Raw genomic sequence first — 20102 nt, 5'->3', positions numbered from 1 at the left:
CCCTGACATTGTGCAGATAGGATTAAAAAGGTAGCATGAGATGGCAGGAGAAGGGTGGGAGATGCTATTACTCCAAAGCCACAGCATCAAAGAACTGCACCCAAAAAAACCTTTAATTTCCCATTCTTCATGTAACATGTCACCGCATACACAATCAAGAATTCTGTATATTTCTGCTTCATTTTAAATGTCTAAAATATTAAGTAACATTTACTGTGCTACATAACCATATGCAGATTATACAGACACACAGTGTAGTCACATAATTGTGTTAAACTTCTTAATTCAAGTAGAGGGCCTTGAAGCATGCAAAAGCAAACAATTTTTGCTAGTGAACTTCTGAACCTCAGTAGAAGACCCCATGGTCTGCTAAGAAGAGAGAAAAATTTATGATAGTTAGCATCACTGGTGACTCAGGAAATTTCTGCTCATTGGTGATCCCAAGGATGACAACAACAACAACAACAAAAACACACACACAAAAAAACAAAAACAAAAAACAAACAAAAAAAAAACAAAAAAAAACCAAAAAAAACCCCACAACAACAAACCACCTCCTCTTTTTACTTAATAAATCAAGAATCAAGTAGTAAATTCACATTCTAAGGCTAATAAGAAGTCACTTCTAAGAAGTTATTAATGGAAGTCCCCAACACAAATGTAAATATTACTAATGAGAAAAAAAGTATGTTACTGTTGCCCTAAGCAATTATAAATAAAAACAAATGAAGTGTAGCTGAATACACAAGAGTAAAGAACAAGAAATAACCAATGGAATGAAAATCCCAGAAATTTTCAGCCTCCCGGGCAGCCTCCTACACTGTCACACATGTAAAGCTGCATTGTTTCTGTTTACGCAGAAAGGGCTTTGCCCTGTGATATTTGGTCAGTAAGTTCTAGCATAACCACCAGTGCCTCCTTCTGCTTCATAGCCACACAAATAAGCTTATTTTTTCATAGAGCAAACTCAGTCCCCAAAAAAATCCCTCCTCCATAAATCTTATAATTCCCTGTGCCACTCAAATGCTCCACAACCACTCCTACGACTGCACATAAATACTGTGATGTTCGGTGTGGCATATTAAATACTGTGAAACTAAGAGCTGGATTCTGTTCGCTAGTCAATAGCATAAGAAATGGGGTCACTGCACTGCAACTGAACAAGGAAGTCTAGAAATGACTGTTTTGACAACTTCTGGCTTACAGTATTTAAAGAAAACCAACCAGACTGTAACACATGCCAAGCACTTACACACATACTACGTGCGTAGTTACACATGTACTAAATTCTATGCCAACGACTCGCCATAATCAGCTCAACAGGATTTTTCAGTGTGTTAACTAAACTACAGAAGTACGTGCTCTGGCAGGGCACAGACCATCCTTCTCTCCAGGATTTAAGCTGGGGAAATAAGGTTGGGCAATTAGTGACTTAAACCCAGCAAGGTTAGGCCTTCATGATTACAATCTGACACTTCCAAACACTTCATGTGCTGTTTAAGAAATAGGAAAGATTATGCTTTAAAGAACAAACAAACCCATACCTTAAAGAGTGTCACAGTAATCTCAACATTTTCAGGAACAGGCCATACCACCACCCCACGGTACGGGTTCTTGATTCCAGGCTGCCAACTATGAGCCTAAAGGAAAAAAAGAAACAGTTGTGTTAAAGCCATTATAAAAGTGCTGATTCAACTCCCATGTAGGTAGAAATAACATGTTACTGACCCAAAAAAGGCAGTGTTCTTAAAGCTATGACTCTACTGAACACTATAAAAGACATTATTAAGAATGACAGTAAGGAAACTCAGACTATTAGCAGGCTTGCTTTTTTTTTTTTTCCCCTACTGAATGAAATCTGTTCCTCACAAGGTCCCAAGGCCTATTTTCTAACGTACATAGCACAGGTCAGGACACTCAGAGACCTGCAAAAAATTAAGACCTTAAGGCCAGAGCTTCTGTAGCAAGATGAGCTTTATTTTGTTTTTATCCAAATGAAGGAATACATTTATTTAAAGAACACAAGTACAGCACATAGTGCAGGCTTAACCACATTTAGACCTAAATAGAGAAGAAAAAAAAAAAAAAAGGAAAAAAAAATAAAATCAAACCACAAAGCCAAATACAGCGATTTATAATACATTTTAAATGCTACTAAAGCATTTAAATTCTTAAGGATTAATATGCTGTGATACCTACACCTAGAAAAGATAATGAAAAACACAATTGTAAAATAGACTGAGAACCAATTTGGACTGATGTACCGTACGTATTTACATTTTAACAGATAGTCCTGAAAAATGACTTGTGTGAGTGTTTTTGTTTTGGAATAAGTATGTTTTTTCTAAGCTCAACTTAATCCATTTTATGGTGTTGTGGGGGAGGGATGCTGATGCACTAGTGACTGCTGAGGAGCAGGGGTGTTATTATAAATATGTGGAAATTTTATCAGGAAAGAATGTACCATCTACTTACTGTTATCTGAAGCAAATTAACTGGGCTTTTATTGCTTTTTTTTTTTTTTTTTTTTAATTCTACAGCATCACTCACTGCAGTTTTATACTCCTTCCAGCACTCACAACTTCAGATGAAGACTGCCTATTAGAACAAATTTTTACTATAATAAGGTTAGTAGGACTTGCGCCTCAAGTTCTCAGGTACCCTAAGGTAACCTGGGCAACTTTAAACATGACTTTGCTATACCGAAGTGAGAAAGACAAAGATGGTGAAAGAGTCCCATTCAGACACACAGAGGCAATAACTCTCTGTGCTGTGTACTGTGAGCAGTGTGTGCTCCAGGTGTCAGGCTCAGATCCGGCAGCCCCGTCACACGCACCCGTTGCTTCCTGAACCCTCTCACATTCAGCTGGGCTTTCAGAGCCCACAGCATCACGGGTACCTCCGCTGGATTCACTCTTGCCCTAATCCCTCAATCCTCACAAAGCAGAGGTCTGCAGATTAGCTACAGCTGACAATAACTGCTAAGGCAGCAGGGGCAAGGAGGGGAAGGACAAAGGGGGAGACAGAGGAATTGGGAAGGGATGTGAAGCTGAGGAATGGGGAATCACAGAATGGTTGGGGCTAGAAGGGACCTTTGCAAGTCATCTAGTCCAACCCACCTTCTAAAGCAGGTTCACCAAAGCAGATCACACAGCAATGTGTCCAGGCAGAATCCAACGTCCAGAGATGAAAGCCCGACCTGTCTCTGCAGCTACATGCGCATGGCACACTAATTTCCATCCCCTTATTTTTATTTTCTTGCTGAACACTGCCAGCTGTCCTGTGGTTTTATCAAAAGTTTTTCCACCTTTGGTGTTCTTCTTAAAACCCAAGCTCCCAAAGATGCTTAAATAGATTAGAAATTTCAGTAAGTTTCTATGCTTTGTGCTTGCAGAGGAAACTTAAATAACATGACTTGGGGCATCTGAAAAAAAGAATTTTTTAAAAGAGCAGCTTGAAAGAACCCAATTTCTACTATTTTTAACTCCACAAATTTCAGCCTAATCTCATTATTCTAAAGCAGGCTTGGATGAATTTCTGAATAATTGAGTAAACAATGCTGTTTATAGCTTTACCCCACATGTGTATTTTATAAGAAAAAGATGTTTTGTGAACAGCAAAACACACCACAGTAGTTGTCATCCCCACCACAACCATCCAAGCTCCAGCTTCGCATCTCTCCCACAAGACCCACGCTCCCCTCATCAATCTCAGCTTGTTTGAAGGGGATATTCAGTGAGCACCAGGCAGTGATCCAGAGCCAGGCACAGGCTCACCTTGAGCTTTCCTGTCCTCGTGTAGCACCTTGTCAGATAAATCAACTTCTCCTCCACAGGGGCACTCAATCCTTTTTCTGGATACCAATTTTCACAAAACTAATAGGAGCTCACAGTGTGTCTGGAACCTGCGCTTCCCTGACAGTTTTGGCCAATACTGACAATTATGTCAAACTTTTGATGTCCAAGGTCCAGGCACTGACAGCCTGCTCAGCTGAGGTTCAACTTATAAAACAAACTAGAAAATGAGCATTCACTGGTGCAGGCAAAGTTTTACTTCAAGTCCATTATCAGCACTGCCTCCCACCAGGAGAGTTAGAAAGACACAAACACACACAGAGATATATGTGATTTTCTGTCACTGTCACAGGCATGTTACTGCAAGCAACAACCAGGAGACAAGCCCTAGCTAATGAGCTTTTAAAGCAAAGCTGTTCTGTGATCAGCTGAATGTTATTAAATCCTCCTTTGGCTTTGAAAAATAAACACCGTACCACACAAACAGCATGACAGAAAAAGATAACATCAAAACTATGTCTGGGTTCTTTGGAAGGAGAAAGGGAAAGGAGAAAGCAAAGGGGGGAAAACACAGAGAAAGGGCTAACAACTACTATAATAATTAAAAATTAACATGGTGAGTGTTATTCTAAGACAATATTTCTCATGGCAGGGACCTCTGTTGCAGTTTCTTGAAGTTATATCTGGCCTATATCAAAAAACCTTTTCAACTCGCAAATTATAAGCCTGGACTTTGATCCATGAGCTGGATCAGGCCACCTCTGTGCAGCAGAATTGCCAGCACTTCCAGACAGGTGACTGCTGTCAGGGCTCAGCCCAAGCAAGGCGCTGCATCAGTGCAGCTTGTTTCCACCATGACCCTCACTTCTACCTCAATTTCCCACTGGGTTGTGCTTTCTAGATGCATTTCTTTCCCTGCTGGTCTTCACTAGCCATCTCCTCTTGTCCCTGAAGCCAAGGTGAGAGAAGAAGCCAAGCAGAAGTGGCCACTGGCAGCAGGTGCCTCACCCACAGCCCTCCCTGGCTTCATCTCCTAAATCTGAGGGACAAGAGCCACTGCCTTGCAAGACAAGCAGAAATGCTCTGTAGCATTTCAAAGAAAAAGGCAACTCCTCCCTTTTTCTGCCAGTGGAAAATTAGAGGAGACAATGCAGCGTGAAAGCTCTTTTAAATCAGGAAACAGGAGCTACAGGAGAGGTTGCTGAAATAGACTATTTATAAGTAGGGCTGTGAATGACATTGTCCAACCTACGGCATTGCTCTGGCACAAAACTGATGGCAGTCACAGAAGAAAGCTGCTTGAGAAAGGACATGGAGGTGAGCCCACAGATGCACACAGGCACTTTAAGCTACCCAGTTTTGAGATCTTTCCCCAATTTTCTCTCTAAAACAGACAGCAGTTATAATCCAGACAGCCTACTTTGCAATCCACCATACCCAACATTGTGAACATCACAAGTGTTCTGCTGTGCTCGAACTGGAAAAAGAGACTTGATACCTCTGCAGTTTTGGCATCTGGTTACAATGAGAAAGGAAAAACCTTTAAAAATAGATCTAAATCAGTGAACGTACAATGCCAGATAATTAAAGTGTTCAGTGTCCCAAACAATAATGCATATAGAACACACCAAAGGGCTTACAAACTACTCAAAAGTAGTGAAACATTCCCAGAAATACCCAATCTGTTGTCAAGCAGCCTTCAACAGTCAATTATTTCCAACACAAAGAAAGCACACTCATGTTTGTGCAAATTCTCCACATTTAGTAATACTTCAGCTATTATCAGCAAGGTGCAGATTCTCCACTCTTGTTAAGTGTCCACTTCTGGGCTGCATGAAACAGCAGTCTCTCACACCTCTCTCACCACAAGCACAGGTTAGACAAACTCAAGCCTTGTTCTCCGGTACCTTCTGCTGGAAGGCACAGGGTGGGCTTAATCATAAAAGTAACATTTCCCAGCATTGCTGAAACTCTTGTACCCAAAAGGAGGAACGTTACAGAAGACTGTAAAGAGCTCTTGTTCAATGTATGGCAATATATTGACTGAACAAAAGAAGATGAGACTAGCTCACTCAAAGGCTACCTTTTGTGCATCACCTTTACTTAACATTACCCACCAAGGGCTGAACTTGACCGTATGAAACCACCTCTCACTCTGCACGTGAACTTGGACAACAGTAATTAACGGAGGTGCTGGAGATGATGTTACATTGCACAGATTCCAAAATGCAAATACATTTCTGAGTGACTTTGAACAAACCCAATTACTTTATGAACACGTATTTTTGAAGCACTCTCCTCTGATCTAAAAAAAACCATTTACAATCAATACTCTGTAATACAGAAAGTATATAAACATTTATAAATCCAGTGTCATCCTCTTACAGGGAGGAGGAGGAGGTAGCAGCAAAAACAAAAAGCCCTACCAAACATACACCAGACTATTTTAGCTAATTCTTGCGTGGGGGAAGAGAAACAAACAACAAAGCATGAGAGAGACTGAATATAAACCTTCCCCCACAGTCACTGCTCAACTGTCTAGATTATAGAATATAAACAGAACAGTCTTTTAAATCTGAATTTTAAAACATTAAGTTGAAGATAGCCTCAGATCAGGATCTTCGGTTTCAAACATGAAGTTTGCCACCACCAGCTGTTCATCACAAAGAAGATAAGGCAGATGCAGGCAAATCAGCTATTGTAACTGGAGTACATTATGGACAGCACTTCCTCAGCCCTTGTATGTAGGGGATTTCATGACCTGGCACATGCCCCATTCCTGTCATGGCCAATTCTGCACACTGCTGCTTACACTTTTTCTGTCTCTACAAAAAAAAAACCAAAAAACTTTCATGATCCTTCAAAAGCAAAATATTGTGTTATTTCAAGGGCCTGGCCTTCCAGATGCTTTATGAAACCTATCTGCTTTCTCCCTTCTTCACTACTGCCTTGTCTGATCTTGCCTCTGTTGTACAGGATAACCACAAGTTACTTTCCAGTAAGATCCTAAAGCTGACCATAATATTTTAAGCCTGCTGCAATTTATGAAACCATTAATACTTATGAATCAAAAATACGTTCCTATAGCCAAGCCCTCAATATTGTTTTATAAAAGCACAAGTCAGAACCAGACCTACTATTATTCTTCACCCACAACCCCAAGAATGGATTTATTGTGAACCAGCAAGTTGTTGCTTTTTTTTTTCCCTGATAAAATTTCTGCCAACTAACTATGATCAGACCAGCTCTGCTACTTGTCTCTGTTAGAGGCTGTTCAGAGGACAAGAACCAAGCAGGAGCTCTACTGGCTCCAGTAGTGCTTGGAGCAGCTCATCTTGTGAAGATAGTCCCTCTTCTTCAGCATTATCCAGGCAGAACACTTAAGACAGGAAGAAGAAAAAAAAAAAAAAAAGTAACTCAAAGAAGAGGAGCTGACAAAGCATGTAGGTCCTTCATCTGGTGCTTCCATGCCAGCAGCATTGCTCCCATTTGCTCTGTGTGATGAGTCCCACCAAAGCCATACATCATCTGGGGACAGCCAGCGGTCAGTATGATCCAGCTGCCAACAGACCTGCTGAAAAAGGAATGGACTGGGAAAAGCTGCTGATTTCTCCACACCAAAGCAAACCTCAACTGGCAGTTTGTGCATGGCTGCTTCTTCTGTACCATAGCTCAGTATCACAAATGGAAGGGACAAATTAAAGACCGTACTCCAGACTACAGCTTGCATCCCCATGATCATCATGAAGTCACTGTGCTTGGCCTTCCAGTTGAAGAGGCTGGGCACCAGAACAACACTCCTGTGGCGCTCCCACCCTGGGATGCAGACCAAAAACCCCAGCACGTGCCAGGCAGCCTTTGTTCAACCCACTGCTGCCAGCATTCATTGAGAGCAGATGAAGAAACCGCAGATTCCCACAGGTTTTCCCAAGAATGTCTTCAGTTCATCAGCCTACACAATGTGTTACAACTGTAATTATGCATCCATGTCCTACTGCTAAAAAGTTACAGCAGGGGTATCAAACTCACTTTCACCGGGCAACACTATTTATACAGTCCTAAAATTACATTTATACAGTCCTAAAGCCACATTTGGCCATTTGAAGGCAACCATGAGGCTGATGGGGCCCCCAGTGAAAATGAGTTTGACATACCTGAGCTACAGAAAGACTGCTAAGCTTGGAAAATGAGCAAAACCTCATCTTCATGACGGAACAGATTCTCTAGCACTGGGCTAACTGTTCAAACTTAATTTCACACATACACATTCATAACATATTCCTTAAATACATGATTCATGCTATTTCTTTCACCAAACCTTGCCTTATTCACTGCACACAATAGATGATGCTCAGATAGAGCCTCTCGGCCTTCTCATCAAGCAGTTTCTGGCCTTATCTTTTGGGTTACTTATTTGAAGAACAAAAGAAAACAACCAAACAAAAAAACCCACACACAGAATTTAAGGAAGACCTTTGTCACAGTTTTCTGGGACATCCATCACTGCACCTCAGAATGTCACAAAAATTCAACTTTATGGGATCCCTGGAAAAAAAAAAAGGAAGGGTATTGTGGTCTCAAATTTACAAGCAGTGAAAGAATATCCAGCTTCCACTAATTTTGCATAGTCTACTCAAACCAGCTAGGGCCTTACTTTATAGGGATTCAGCATGAAACAATCCTTTGTCTTCCAAAACAATTTCTTTTTCATGTCAAGTGCAACAATAGCTGCTCAACACTGCTGCAAGTCAGTCCCCATAGCCCAGACAGCCGCTACATGGAAAGATATATCAAATCTTGCTTTGATACTTTATCTAGCCTCAGTCAGGAACTTTGCAGATGAGGGTGGGACAAAACTGAATTCACTAAGGCAGCATTTAACCACATAACAGTGAAGCAGTCTTTTCTGTGCATGTCCTATAGCATCTTTAACAAACAACCTCCAGTTTCATTATTGATTAAGCAGTTTCGCTCACCACTCAGTCCTCATGCTCTCCCTAACCACTGTCTGCTTCAGAAGGCAGCAATGCTGTAGGAAAACAATTTGAAGTTAAAGACTGTATCATATGCCTAAAAGGGTATGCATCGACCATTAAAATGACTCATCCTAATTCTGACCGCTTGCATTTGCAACCCAACATGATTTCTTTACTAATAAGCCGAGAAGCCCCAGGAATGCCATTATGGATTTGTGCTAGTCCCAGGCAGCCAACAGCAAGTCAGAGCCTTCCTGACTCCAGGGAGTGAAGAAGTTGGTAGCGACAAGCAGTCTGACACTAGGCAACAAAGTAGCCAGAAAAGGCAACAGATTGCTAAGGACAGCAACACTGGTGACCCAACTGCTGCTTTATTGAGGGCACATCATTGACAAAAAGGCTGGGCAGGCTACTGTTATGGAGAACAAGGCATCCTTTCTACTCTCTACATATAGGTCCTTTTTACTCCATGTCCATCTGCTTCTATTGGCTCTGCTCTTACTGTTCAAGTCCTCCCCCTGTTACCAACATTGCTCCTCTTCCTCTCTGTTTAAACAGTTTCCAATAAACCTGCAGCAGAAGTGCCGCAATCACAGACAAGGCACCTTCTTTCAGCGTTGATACAAAAAGGACCTTTGAAGAATAATTCCATCAGGCTCTCAGAAGAAAGTGCAAATTTGATTCTTCAGAGGTATAAACCTGCATGTGTTCACAGGAATAGCACAAAGTAGCTCCTTGACATCATGGCAGCATCTCTTTTCAAACTGAAATTTCTTAACTCAAAGCCTGGAAACGTGAGAGCATCTCAGTGAAATGATTGTAAACATATTTACAACACATTTTTCTCTTGTTCTACACCAGAACAAAGAGATTCCTCCCCTGCTCAAAAAAAGGCAACTCTAGAAGCCCAGGGGCAACATGCCAGTGTGACAGGTAACTGAAAAGGAAGAGTTAAAAGCACGTTGGCTGCTACAAGCTCCACGTTTTCTAAACTACAGATGCTGTTAACCACATAAATTAAGTCTGAAAAGTTGTAGCAAGCCCCACCTACCTGATTCTGAAGAAAGACAACATTTGCACCAGCAGATTGGTGACTTTCTACCCCAAAAGCTGAAAGTTCCTTTTCATTCTAGGATTGCTCCGTAATTCTGTCAAATATCGCAAGATTGCAAACCATCATCTTCCATGAACTCCTGGCACACATGAGGAAAGTGCCCAACCATACTGAGGCATCTTATTTTGACAGGCCTCTTAAAAAGCACCAAAATCAGACTTGCTCAGAGAGAGAGGGTCCCAAAATACAGCTGTAGAGTATCTTAAATCTGCATTAAGGTCAGTAACTGTAGGATACACTTATGGTCCTGTATCCGTCTAGACTGCCACCGAAATGCTCTTTCTAAATGGTTATTGCTGTTCAATTGCAACACTTTAAAACTTACTATAATTTAACATATCTAGAGCTCCTACCCTATGTCTTCCATCATACTAACTAAAATATTGAGAATCCAGCACAGGATATCTCCCATGATTGCTTCTCATCAAGGGACCACTCTAGTAGTTTGCTTGGAAAGAAAGTATATGGGCCAGAAGGCATATCAAAATCACAGAAAACCACAAAAATAAGGGCTTCAAAGGACGCCAAGAACTCAGCTTTGAGCTCAATGGTATCTTAAAATCGCATTATTTAAGTAGGTCAGTTTCAGTGTATGTCCATAGCACCATCATACCAACTTCCAAGTTGCACCACAACTTTTTAATGACATACCTCTTGTACTTCTGCAGTACAAGAGAGACATGGAGCTGCTGGAAAGAGTCCAGGAAAGGGACACAAAAATGTTTAAGGGACTGGATTATTTCACAGGAGGAAAAGCTGAAACAGCTGGGACTGTTTGGTCTAGAAAAGAGAAGGCTCAGGGGGATTTTACAGATGTATATAAGCACCTGAAGGGAAGCTGAAAAGAAGACAGCGCCAGGCTCTCCTCAGTGGTGCCCAGTAACAGGACAAGAGGCAGAAGGCACAAAGTGAAACAGAAGGTTCCTTCTGAACATCAGGAAACACTTTTTCAACACAAGGGTGACCGAGCACTGGCACAAGTTGCCCTGAGAGATTGTGGAGTCTCCCACCTTGGAGATATTCAAAAGCTGGCTGGACACAGTCCTAGATAATCAACTTCAGGTAGCTCTGCTTAAGTGTTAAGGTTGGATGAAATGACCTCCAGAGGTCTCTTCCAACGTCAACCATGTGAGGTTGTGAATAAAGGGATATCCCTCATTATCTCTCAAAGTCTGAAAACTTCAGAAATCAAATCATAACCTCTGAAGAAGTCTTTACAACATCTCTACAGTAAGGTAAGACCCCATCCCTGTCCTCCTTCTGAAAGAAGCTGAAAACCAGAAAATTGTTAATGCTTTGTACTCACCGAGCCCAGTGTCCATCAAAAATAAAATAAGAAGAAATATTCATTTGATTTGCTTCCAAGAAAGCAATTAGATGAAAAAAATATGTTGAATAAAGTATTCTACTTGCAGGATGACTAAGAGATCAAGAACATGTATTGAACTACGGTCTTGGATCTAAATAGCTCAAATCCTATCAACTACCTAAGCTTTAAAATTAACTCTATCCTCTACCCAGGCCTCAGGGCCACTCAGCCACTTTCATGCTTACTAAGATCCTACAAAGGTATTTTGATTTAATTAGTGAGCAGAAGACTTTTCCGAGTCTCAGACTGTTTGGTGACTGAGCAACTGGCTGGATGGTCACATCCAGAGGGTAGTGGTCAATGGCTCAATGTTTGGATGGACACCAGTGACAAGTGGTGTCCCTCAGCAGTCCATATTGGCATCAGTCCTATTTAATATCTTCATCACTGACATAGACAGTGGGATCAAGTACAGATGGCACTAAGCTGAGTGATGCAGTTGACACATCTGAGGGATGAAACGCCATCCAGAGGGACCTGGACAAGCTCAAGAAGTGCGCCCACGTGAACTTCATGAGTTTCAACAAGGCCAAGTGCAAGGTCCTGTACCTGGGTCAGAGCAACCCCCAGCATCAACACAGGCTGGGGGATGAAGGGATTGAGAGCAGCCCTGCAGAGAAGGACTTGGGGATACTGGTGGATGAAAGTTTGGACATGAGCTGGCAATGTGCGCTTGCAGCCCAGAAGGTTAACTGTATCTTGGGCTGCATCAAAAGGAGCATGGTCAGCAGGTCGAGGGAGGTGATTCTGCCCCTCTGCTCTGGTGAGACCCCACCTGGAGTCCTGTGTCCAGCTCTGGAGACCTCAGTACAGGACAGACATGGACCTGTTGGAGAGGGGCCAGAGGAGGCCACCAAAATGATCAGAGGGCTGGAACAGCTCTGCTGTGAGAACAGGTTGAGAGAGTTGGGGTTGTTCAGCCTGGAGAAGAGAAGACTCTGGGGAGACCTTATTGTGGCCTTCCGGTACTTAAAAGGGGCCTATAAGAAAAATGAGGATAGACTTTTTAGCAGAGCCTGTTGTGACAGGACAAGGGGTAATGGTTTTAAACTAATGAAGGGGAGATTCAGGCTAGACACAAAGAAGAAATTTTTTCCAATGAGGGTGGTGAAACACTGGCCCAGGTTGCCCAGAGAGGTAGGGGATGCCCCATCCCTGGAGACATCCCAGGCCAGGCTGGACAGGGCTCTAAGCAACCTGATCTAGTTGAAAATGTCCCTGCTCATTGAAGGGGGGGGTTGTACTAGATGAGCTTTGAAGGTTTCTCACAAATAATACTCTGTGATACCATTCTATTATTTCATGCTGCCTGGGGACCAAAAGAGAGGACACTCACATGAGGACATATCCTGGAATGTTATGTCCCAGCTGTAAAAACTTCAAGCCCAAGAAGCTGAGCTAGTATCAGAAAATCCTCTTGCCTCAGTGAAATGTTGCCATTGGAGTCTACATGATCATGCCCATAACACCACAGGCAGAAACCTATCACTTCAAAGTCCTACTAAGCTTTTGTTAGGGCTTCCGTTTATGAACATATTCTGATTCTCAACAAACAAGTCATTAATTCATGGACAAATACCATGTTTTTTACCAAGTTTTTTACGGTTACAATGCTTGTAAGTTATGAATTTACTATGCTGTATTATCTTTTCTCACTCTGTTCTACAGAAATTAAATGAAACTAAAATTTAAAAGTTATAGAGTAAGCCACAACAGACACTATACACCAGCAACTACTGCCTAGATATACACAATGCTATAAATACAAGGTAATTTGAGCTAGTTTATCCTTCAATGAAAGAGGAATAGTCTGTCTGGCTTTGATGAAGAGTCTGAACATGGAACAGGGGCAGTTATCTTGGAAAAGGTGCCAAACTAAGTTCACACCCTTGTTTACTCCCTAGATAACACCTTTGGGTTTTCATACCCTAAAGCAGAATTTAGGATGCACACACTGGAGCAGGCATTTGGTTGTGCAGCCAATTTCAGTCAGTAGCCAGTCTTTAGATAAAACAGCTTAGAATCACCAAATCATCTTGGTTGGAAAAGACTGTTCCAATGCCTGACAACCCTTTCCATGAAGAAATTTTTCCTAATATCCAATCTAAACCTTCCCTAGCACAACTTGAGGCCATTTCCTCTTGTCCTATCGCTTGCTGTTTGGGAGAAGAGACCACCCCCCTCCATACAACTACCTGAAAGGAGGTTGTAGCAGACAGTGATAAAGTCTCAGCCTCCTTTTCTCCAGGCTGAGCAGCTCCAGTTCCCTCAGCTGCTCCTCAGACTTGTGCTACAGACCCTTCATCAGCTTCATTGCCCTTCTCTGAACTCTCTCCAGCACCTCAATGTCTTTCTTGTGGTGATGGGCTCAAAACTGAATAGCTTATTAGAATATTAGAATAGCTTAGATCTCAAATTAAAAGACAAACTACAGCAAATATGCATGACAATCAAAAAGAAGTCAGAAAAAGAGGAATCCTGTTAAAAAAAAAAAAAAAAAGTATCTCTTGAGTAAGGTTGGAAACTGTATATCACATTTTCTTAATGCATAAGTTCTTCAACATGTAATTATTTCAAGGTATCTTCTGTCATGGGTGCTCTCTCTCCACCATCTCCGAGTTCTTGGAAGTGCCATTTTGAGTTACATGCATACCCTCAAAAAAAAGGAGCTAAAACCATCTTTATTTAGCTGAAGTTTTAAAGAATTATTAAAAGGCTGAGTTCTGGAACTTCTCCTCTGGACAAGACCACTTCCCATAAACCCGACCAGGGTAAGAGGCAACAGTTGTGGGGGGAGGGAATGAGCAAGTGCAGCTGAGTTATCTTGAAGAGGAAATGCTCCTGGGAAGGAAGGAAACCAGCACATACCCCTTGCCCCTACAAACCAGCCCAGTGATTAGGATACTTCTTTTCCCCAGCTCATTCGTGTTGCCCTTCTCAAGCTTTTGGACAGATATGGACAGCCCTACATCAGAGTACACAAGGCAACAACAGAAATCCTGCAACGTGGCCAGCATTCAAAGGCCTTCGCTTGCCTGCTGTACATGTGAAATAGCGTTCCCACCTCCCAAGGCAACAACTGACTGCTAGGATTGACAAAATATTTTACTCTTATTAGTTAATAATACAATACCATACAAGACATTGTCATATTAGACATTGCAAAGGTTTAAAAATGCTTGCCATTTATTTAATCTCAGTGTAAATGGAGAGTGTTGTGGGGTTTCTTAAGCTCCATTTTCTATGGAAACGAAGCCATGCACCCAGTCTGCCTCACCCTTTGCCCCAGACCCAAAGGAGGCTCCACGGAGGCATTTTACAGCCAGAGCAGTAAAATCCAGCAGTCTAGACAAACTGAGCACCATTCAACAAAGAGACGGTGATCTCATAAGGCTTTCAGATTTGGTACTGCAAGAAGAAAAGTGTGGTGAAGCTCACACAAGAGAGGGCTACTCTGCTGGCAAACTTTTATACACCAAAAAACCTAGCAAAACTTTACGAATGCTCAAATACCAGACAGACTTCACTTGGAGCTTCCCTTTCCTCAGGCTACCAAGTCATTAGCCAGAAAACACAAATTCACATGCTTCCTCAGTGTTTGCAGAAGTAAAATATTAAAATTTAATTCAAATATACACCACTGGATGAAAGAGCCTGCATTTATGCTTTTAATTTGTAATATTTTCTAGTTGTGAAATAGCCTCTTATTCAGACTTTATCCCCCTATTGCAGGGATGTCAGATTCTTTATTACTTTTTTAATTATTATGTTTAATACACTTCTAGTAATGAAACAGATTCTCCTTTCTAATTAGGTCTAGCAATTGATAACTGAAATAGAACTGATGATGATACAGTTCTGCTAAACAAATAACCAAAGCCGAAATCAGAGCTAAGTGTTTCCATAAATTAGCACTGATATCAACAACAGCTGATTCTGAACTTACAGCTAAACTGAGTTAGAAAGGAAAAATAATGAAAATATTTCTCATTTATTCGGCTGCTCCCCACACTCTAGAAACCAGTCCCTCAAACAGCTGACCCTGCTTGTCAGTAAAGTTGGGAATTATTAAACAATCAACTAACCTTGGAGGATTTTCTTCGGCTTCTTCTTGTCCAAACCACCACAAGTTTATCTGGCTGCCTGTTGAAGATAAGGAATAAAGAGCTTAATTTATAACAAGATCAATATGTAAACAGTTTATATTAAAACTCTTGCAATATATAATGACATCCTTAGTGGACACATTATCTCTTAAAAATAGCTCATCTAAAAACCACTCTCAGCATCAGTCATTCAACAGGAAAAATAATGTGTATTTATAGAAAAAGGCTGTCCTCCAATATGCACGCTAATGTCACCGTTCTCCTCCTGCTCTCCTTGCCTGTGGGCATCTCCCCAGAACCAGCAGTACAACCAAGCAGAAACTCTTCCGTGGGGCAGAGAACAAGATCTGGTCTCTTTAAAGGCACCTTGGAAACAGTCCAGTACTCAAAATAAACATCAGTGCAAACTCTACTTTGAATTTCTACCCAGGCATGTTGAAAAGGTACTGCTAAGTAGGAAAGAAAACAAGCAATTTCATTTTTTAATTTTCAAAGGATTTTTTTTCTAATTGAATACCCCAAACAACAAGAGAATCAAATCAAGTCCTGTATTACAACTCAAAATCTCCTTGGATTACAACAAACAGATAAATCAGCACTTCCTGAACCTTCATTCAGAAGGATGAGCATACTGAAATTCAATATGGCTCTCCAAGCAATTTTTTATTTGGTATTTCCAATGAATGTGGATGGAAACCCTCAATAAAGCACACTACCAGTAAAAATTATATTTTCTTTAAATTTCTTAAGATTTATTTCTTGATTAATAGTTACAGCCCTATTACTTCTACCTTATTAGTTTTACGATTGTCTCCAAGTGTTTTTTTTCTATATTGACGTAACGTCCAGGCTTTTTTTTTCCCCCATGATACACTTCCCATGGTATAACCACACTTCTGGTGCCAATTCCAGACACGACCCCTCTTCTGGAGACTTCTGACCCCCGAATTCCAGCTTGGTTTCCCGGCTGATGACCCAGCTCCCATCAACAAGCCCGACTGCAAATCCACCAGCAAACCATTTTCAATGGAGTTCACATCTCCACTTAACAGTATTGAAAATCTGTAGCTCTACTTGGAAAAAAAAATTGCCACTCAGAGTTTTGAGACACTAAAGCCAACAGCAAATTTTCTTTTTTTGAACAGGAAATAAAAGAGAATAAATTGATGTTACAAAGAAAAATATACAAGGTGCTCAAATCATTAACGAAAAGATGCACCAAAAAAACCCCACACACATATTCTGAATTTAAAAAGCAGTGTTCACACTGCTATCTTATTATTTTATCACAGAGAAAATGTCTCTGCTCATAACTAACTTTTAAAAGGAAAACGCAGCTGGCTTAACAGTCTGAGAGCTCATTTTAAGTACTAAAGTGCTTGCCACCATATTATATACCTTCCCATGAAGCTGTTGACCATTTCTGCAGGCTACTATAAAACTAATACATCACTTTTAATTTACTTTTAAACCCCACCAGAACTAAAGTTGAAAACCAGAGTTAAAGACAATTCTTGTGAAGGAAATGAGGACATCAGCTTTTATTTGCTATTCTGTACTGCACCTTACTCCTTTAATGTATCTCTTAATTTCCAGGTTGGGATAAATTGAAAGTGAAATAACATACTGCATTTTAAACTGTGTAAATTCCCTCTTACTGCTTGTCTGGGTAACCTTAACCATAGTTTGGCTCTAGTTGTGGCTTCTCCTGCAACACCTTGCTTGGTCATGAGGTCACCCTGCTGTACTTCGAAAGCTCTTTGCTCACTTGGTGTTTGGTGTGTTGGGTTCTCATCTGTTGGCACACAGCCCCATTCACTTTGATGGGACCTGTGTTTGTGCCACCAGGAAAACAAACAAACAAAAGAACAAACACCCCCATGAGCAATTTCCTTGAAGCAAAGCAACCCAAGCCCATGCCTACAATAAAGATTTTTTTCCCCAGAGTCATTTCACTTTGCACTTTAAAGTTGACTTATTCTCATGTCATAAACCAGCTCACGAACAAAATTTAATTTAACCTTGACTCATTCAATTCTGAGCTTGCCTTGGAGGACCAGGGAAAAAAAAAAAAAAAAAAAAAAAAAAAAAAAAAAAAAAAGCACCAAAAAAAGCACCAATAGGTAGGGGAGGGAAGGAAAAATAAAGAAAAAAATTTTAAAAAAAGATGGATTTCCGCAGTACCAGTGACTACACTGATGACAAACCTTCCTCTGAGTTTAGGACTCTGCATCCCAGGAGTCAGACAAATAGGAGCTTCAGTAGGAAAAGACAGGACAACACCTGCAGAGGTTAATGGGAAGAGCAGAAGCCCGTGCTACCACTGGCTCTCCACCTCCTCTCCCTCTCACCTAAAGGAACACAGTGCTCAGCAACATCTCCTCTCTGCTTCTTCTTGCCAGGGTTGCCAGCCACTACACCTGCAGTGGCCTTGGCCCGCTCAGGTACACAGGAACACCAGCTATCAGAAACATCCAAGAGACAAAAAAAAAAAATAAATAAATTCTTCATGGTATACTTAGTAGATCATGTAAACATTGAATTCTGACACATGGAATTCAAGAGTAAATTTCCACAAGTTTTCATCAGAATAGCATTCAGGTCTCCAGAGATCCTGTGAGGGAGGCAAAGAAGGATCCTACCCAGGTCTCTTCCTTTCCTGCAGCTCCAGCTCAGGTAACAGTGGACTTTGTCCCTCTAGATCTGTTTTGATCTTGTCTTATTTATTTTGGCATCACAAGTGATTTTCTTCTTACAATGGCATTGGGTCATCTCCCCAGGTGGAAACACGCCATGAGCTGGAAAGTGAAGCAGCACACCCAGCTCCATGTGGTGCCAACAGCTAAACCAGGAGGTGGCCCTGATGGAGGTGGCCCAAGAACAGTTACACATGAGTGCAAACAAAAGGGCCAAGAGAAGGGAGATAGCAAAGCAAGGTGAGGAAACAGGAGGAGTGTCAGATCAAGCCCATTCAAAGTAGGAATGAACCCACACATGCGTTCCTGCAATGCAGATACTTTTTCATTAAAGAGTACTCTAGAGGAGACCCATGGCTATGCCAGATGCCTAGGAAAAAAAAAAAAAAAAAAGCACAAAGAAAGGACTATATGTAGACACAACAGTTATTCTGAAAAACTAAGTATTGTAAAACAATTGTCAAGTGTTGACAAGCCTCAGTGCAGAAATCCTTCCAAGTCTGGACAGAAAAAAATAAAATAAAATAGATCAGAGACATGAGAGTGACACTGGTATAAGTGTGTCCCAGGTTGGTATCTGACCTTACATTTAATTTCAATCGTTTCATTTCATTTTAAACCACGCCATTGCTTGCTTGGCTTTATAAAGATTGTCAGAGACAGCTGGTGCTTCAGTGCAGTTCTCCAGCACAAGCTGTGTGTGCGCCAGAGTTATCACCAAGCCTGGATTTATCTCCCAGTTTTTAAGAACTCTCTCTGCCAGGAACATAAAGAAATACACTGACATGAAAAAGCCAACTAGAGTCTCAATTCAGACTGAGAAGACCAGGTCACGCTGATGGAGAAGCATGAACCAGCATTTGCTCTCCCAGACTCTTTCACCAGTATATTTATTTTGTTAAATACTGAGTATACTTTGCTTCTTCAGCTCCAAGTATGCGAGAAATCCACATTGCCCGCACCGCCCCCCCCCCCAAAAAAAAAAAAAAAAAGGAAGATCATCACAATACAAAGACAGAAAATTTAACAAAATGGAATGGGGAGAGAGGGAAGAGAAAAAAAAATATCCCAAAGGATGAATTTCCCAACTAAACATATCACATGCTTAACTGAAACAGAACACAAAGAACAGCAGTTTTTCTAAAGGATTTTCTTCAAGAAAGTCACAAATGCAACAATTTTAAAATATCTACCCAGAACAGTTTTAAAAAGGAAACCAAGAGCAACAAGCTGTTCCTGACTCTTTTATGCCAATATACTTTGAGAAGAAAAAGCCCAGTTCATATTTTAACTGGGAAATTTGCATTCAAGGTTACTAGTGATGTCTCTGTGCTAGAAAATGGCCAAAACCACATAATGCAGTTTGCTCATTTGTATTTCCTGCTTCAGACTTCAGACTTCTCCTCTCCTTCAACATCATAAACCTGGGCTGCTCATTAACTGACAATAAAAGCAAATGAAAATCCCTTCTGAAGAATTAAGCTGAAGATCAGTTTTAGTATCCTTTATAAGTTTACTTTGTAAACTCTGAGATCATTCCAAATACAAAAATCCACAATGGAGCAAGCTGAACAAATAGGAATGGTCAGCTACTAAAAAATAAAAAATAAAAAAAGTTTCCTGTGCTGCACAAACAACATTTCTCATTCTTTCAAATCCACCAGCTTATAGATATATCACCACCCTTTCAGTAGGAGTTTTTAACACGACTGGCGTGATGGTGCTTTGCCAAAGCAGCAGCAGACCCTGGGGAGGGGGAGCCAAAGGAGGCAGCACCAGGACATCAGACCTGCACTGTGACAGGCAGGAATCCAGCAGCAGGTATGGAAGGATCCAGTTTGGATCCAAAAGATCATCTTTCATAAAGCCTGCCATAAACTCCTATTTCCTATTTACTCATTTTCGTGTGGTTCACAAGAAGCTGTTCCTGAAGAAATGCAATTTATAGCAGTAAACTTGTTTTATTATTTACAAGTGCAACTTACTCAGCAAAGCAGCAGGGAAGATTATAATTTCAAAGTTTGTGGCTCAGAAAAATAGCTTCATC

General features: G+C 41.0%; 1 protein-coding gene across 4 annotated transcripts in view; it reads right to left on the bottom strand.

Annotated features, from left to right (window-relative positions):
• The window catches only part of EHBP1 (EH domain binding protein 1), a 225706-nt gene that overhangs the window by 178917 nt on the left and 26687 nt on the right, over positions 1-20102 (bottom strand). For 3 of the 4 annotated variants that reach the window (XM_080341320.1, XM_080341319.1, XM_080341318.1), the window contains exons 3-4: positions 15339-15396; positions 1545-1640 (exon numbers count right to left, since the gene is read on the bottom strand). In XM_080341320.1, coding sequence (XP_080197446.1) covers positions 1545-1640; positions 15339-15396 — 154 coding nt within the window. The remainder of the gene's footprint in view (positions 1-1544; positions 1641-15338; positions 15397-20102) is intronic. The other variant, XM_080341321.1, reaches the window with a different exon arrangement.

Source organism: Nesoenas mayeri (assembly GCF_963082525.1).
Source record: "Nesoenas mayeri genome assembly, chromosome: 3".
Taxonomy (NCBI): domain Eukaryota; kingdom Metazoa; phylum Chordata; class Aves; order Columbiformes; family Columbidae; genus Nesoenas; species Nesoenas mayeri.
The sequence above is the reverse complement of the archived record's forward strand: the minus strand, read 5'-3'. Positions and strand labels throughout refer to the sequence as shown.